At 40.3% G+C, this 3111-nt stretch overlaps 1 protein-coding gene across 1 annotated transcript; it reads left to right on the top strand.

The window, feature by feature from the left end:
• Positions 1 to 852: 852 nt before the first annotated feature.
• LOC308663028 (vomeronasal type-2 receptor 26-like) lies at positions 853 to 2856 on the top strand (the record flags this gene model as incomplete). The annotated part of the gene is made up of 2 exons (XM_081319171.1): positions 853 to 877; positions 2114 to 2856. The coding sequence occupies 2 exons, from the start codon at positions 853 to 855 to the stop codon at positions 2854 to 2856; spliced, it is 768 nt and encodes a 255-aa protein (XP_081175297.1).
• Positions 2857 to 3111: the final 255 nt, after the last annotated feature.

The raw sequence follows: 3111 nt of genomic DNA, 5'->3' as shown, positions 1-3111 counted from the left end.
TGAATGTCAGCGTTGCGACAACTGAGAAATTAGCCATTTTCATCTTTTGCTTTTATTGTGGGTTTTTTTTCTGTTGTTTGGTATGAGAAAGGAGTGGGAAGAGGGAATATTTGAGCTGGTTTAGCTAGCCATAACAATTGCAACTGTATAATCATCAAGGTCAATTCTAGATAAAGTTTGGGTGGTCTGAAAATTTTGGAGGAGAGTCCATGTTTTAGATTAATTGGTGAATGTGGTTTATGACAGCCTTTCTGGGGTGGGAATTGCAGCTTGTTACTTTGTAGCGGGGGGGGAAGGAACTTTAGTCTTGGGTTCAACTATGTAAGTGCTGATCCTTTGTTTCCTGAATAAAATGTTCTTTGAGGAAGAAATCTTTGCCTTGAAGTTCTTTTAACTGGTTTCATCTATCGCAGACATGTAAAACACAAGGCCCGGGGGCCAGATCCGGCCCGCGAAGTGGTTTCATGTGGCCCGCGAAGCCATCCTGGAAACAGTGAGGGAACGGCCCCCACTGCCTTGGCGCTGGCCCTGAGACCCTCCTTCTGCCAGAGACCCTCAGATCTGTCCCACTCCTGCCCAGGCCCCCATAGGCACCCTTGATGCAAACGATGTAGAGCTGGCCATGCCCACCCAGTAGGCCATATGCACTCTAGCCACGCCCACCCAGTAGGCCACGCCCACCCGGCCCTCTGAGGGCAACTGCAATGCTGATGCGGCCCTCAATGAAATTGAGTTTGACACCCCTGATCTATCGGAACTATGACATTGAGAATGAAAATTATAAGACAGAAAGAAGGATAGGTAGGGGTGAGAATGGAGAGTATAGTGTAAAATGCTAGTAAGGAGGTGAACATGGTTGTGCTGCTGGTGATGTCATGTACCTCTGAGTGATAGACAATAAATAAGATCTGTTAAGGTCTCTTAGCAGAAGTCTCTGTGAGTGAGATGAGTGGTTTCTAAATTATATTTATTTTAAAAATACATAAATAAATGAATAGATAAAAAAGTTAATGCTGTGGACTGCCCAGGGTCAATTGGATTCAAGTAAACATAAAGTGTTTGGTTATGGTAATGTGTATCCAATGCCAGAATTGACAAGTATACAAAAATCCAAAATTATTATCTAATGGGTATAAAAATAAGCTGATCTATTTATCAACCACCATTATAGAGATATTCAATTCAAAGATGATCAAATAAAGGTGGAAAGAGTATACCAAAATCATGGGAAGCTGAAATGCTAAAATCCCCCATGTTCTCTTCTTAGAAGAAATAAAGTTCAGTCCAGGTTATGCCAGCTTATCTGGAGAACAAAACAGAAGCCAACAGATTGGAGGAGGACAATATTCATTCCATTACCAAAACAAGAGACTTAAAAGAATGTCCAAACTGTTCTACAATAGCCTTTATTTCACTACTAACAAAACAGTGCTAAGGATCATTCAGGCCAGAATAGATCAATATATGGAAAACAGAAGTGAGGTGTTCAGGTTCAAGGCTCAATTCAATTTTAAACATGCACATACAATCAAATGATATTTGAAAGTTAAATTTGAAAGTTTGAATGTTAAATTTCAAGATTCTGTTCTCAGTCAAATTAGCATTGGCTTTAGCATTTAGGCTTGTAGAAGCATCATTTACATGTTGCCCCCACCTCATTTTAATGCCCTTGCAAGGATGAAAGTTTGAGTCAACCTTAGCTCATCAGGAGCAAGTTCCAAGCTGTGGGCAGAGTTTGCCTGCAATACTACACTTTAATCACTGCACCACCAGGACTCACAGTTTAATTTTAGGACTTTCCTGGTCCATAGCTTTAAAAAATAATTTAGACTTCAAATTCCTAACTTCCCATGCTGTATGATGATAGTCTGGGAATTCCAAGTACTGAAGTACAATTATTTAGAATGTTGGGGAAAACTGAGCCAACTGTGGAAGTGCTTAACAACTCTGTTTCATCTTTCAGATTTAGATGATTGTTTCCTGTGTCCTGAAGAAAATTATCCTAACAAGGACAGGGCTCTTTGCATTAAAAAACTCATAACATTCTTGTCTTACAAAGAAACCTTGGGAATCACCTTGACCAGTGTTGCTTATTTCTTTTCTGTCATCTCAGTTGTGGTGCTGGGGATCTTCATTAAACACCAAGACACTCCCATTGTCAAAGCCAACAATAGGAGCCTCACCTATACTCTTCTCCTTGCTCTCCTGTTCTCTTTCCTTTGCACACTGCTCTTCATTGGGCAACCTAATCAAGTGAAATGTCTCATGAGACAAACTGCTTTTGGCATCATTTTCTCTGTAGCCCTTTCTTGCATATTGGGCAAAACAACCCTAGTGGTTCTTGCTTTCATGGCCACCAAGCCAGGCTCCAAAATGAGGAAATGGGTAGGGAAAAGAGTAGCCAATACTATTGTGTCATCTTGCTCCCTAGTGCAAGTAATCATTTGTATTGTGTGGCTGGCAATTTCTCCCCCATTCCCAGAATCAGATATGCATTCCATGGCTGAAGAAATTGTCCTGGAATGTAATGAAGGTTCAGCCATCATGTTTTATATTGTTCTAAGCTTTATGGGGTTCTTGGCTGCTATCAGCTTCATGGTGGCCTTCCTAGCCAGGAAGTTACCAGATACCTTTAATGAAGCCAAGTTTATCACCTTCAGCATGTTGGTTTTTTGTAGTGTCTGGGTGTTGTTTGTTCCCACTTATCTGAGCACCAAGGGAAAGTACATGGTAGCTGTGGAGGTCTTCTCCATTTTGGTTTCTGCAGCAGGATTACTGGGTTGCATCTTTTTCCCAAAATGCTACGTTATTGTTCTGAGGCCTGATCTGAACATAAAAGAGCAGCTGATAAACTAATACAAGTTATTTCCCATTTTTGTTATTATTATTTAATAATTGTCTTACTCTAGTTAAGTCTCATTCTGATGAGATGCTTTCAATTTGCTAAACATTATTTCCCCAAAGCAATCAACAGCAACATATGCACTGCACAAGAAAGACAATGTATTCTTTATCTGAGCAGTGGATATATTTTCTTTTTGAGGCATAGGAATAACCTTATATTGAAGCTACCTATAAAAAGGTAAAGGTAAAGGTTCCCCCGCACGTGCA

The sequence above is a fragment of the Vipera berus genome (assembly GCF_964194415.1).
Source record: "Vipera berus genome assembly, chromosome: 2".
NCBI lineage: Eukaryota > Metazoa > Chordata > Lepidosauria > Squamata > Viperidae > Vipera > Vipera berus.
Note: the sequence above shows the minus strand (reverse complement) of the source record. Positions and strands in the feature narration are given on the sequence as shown.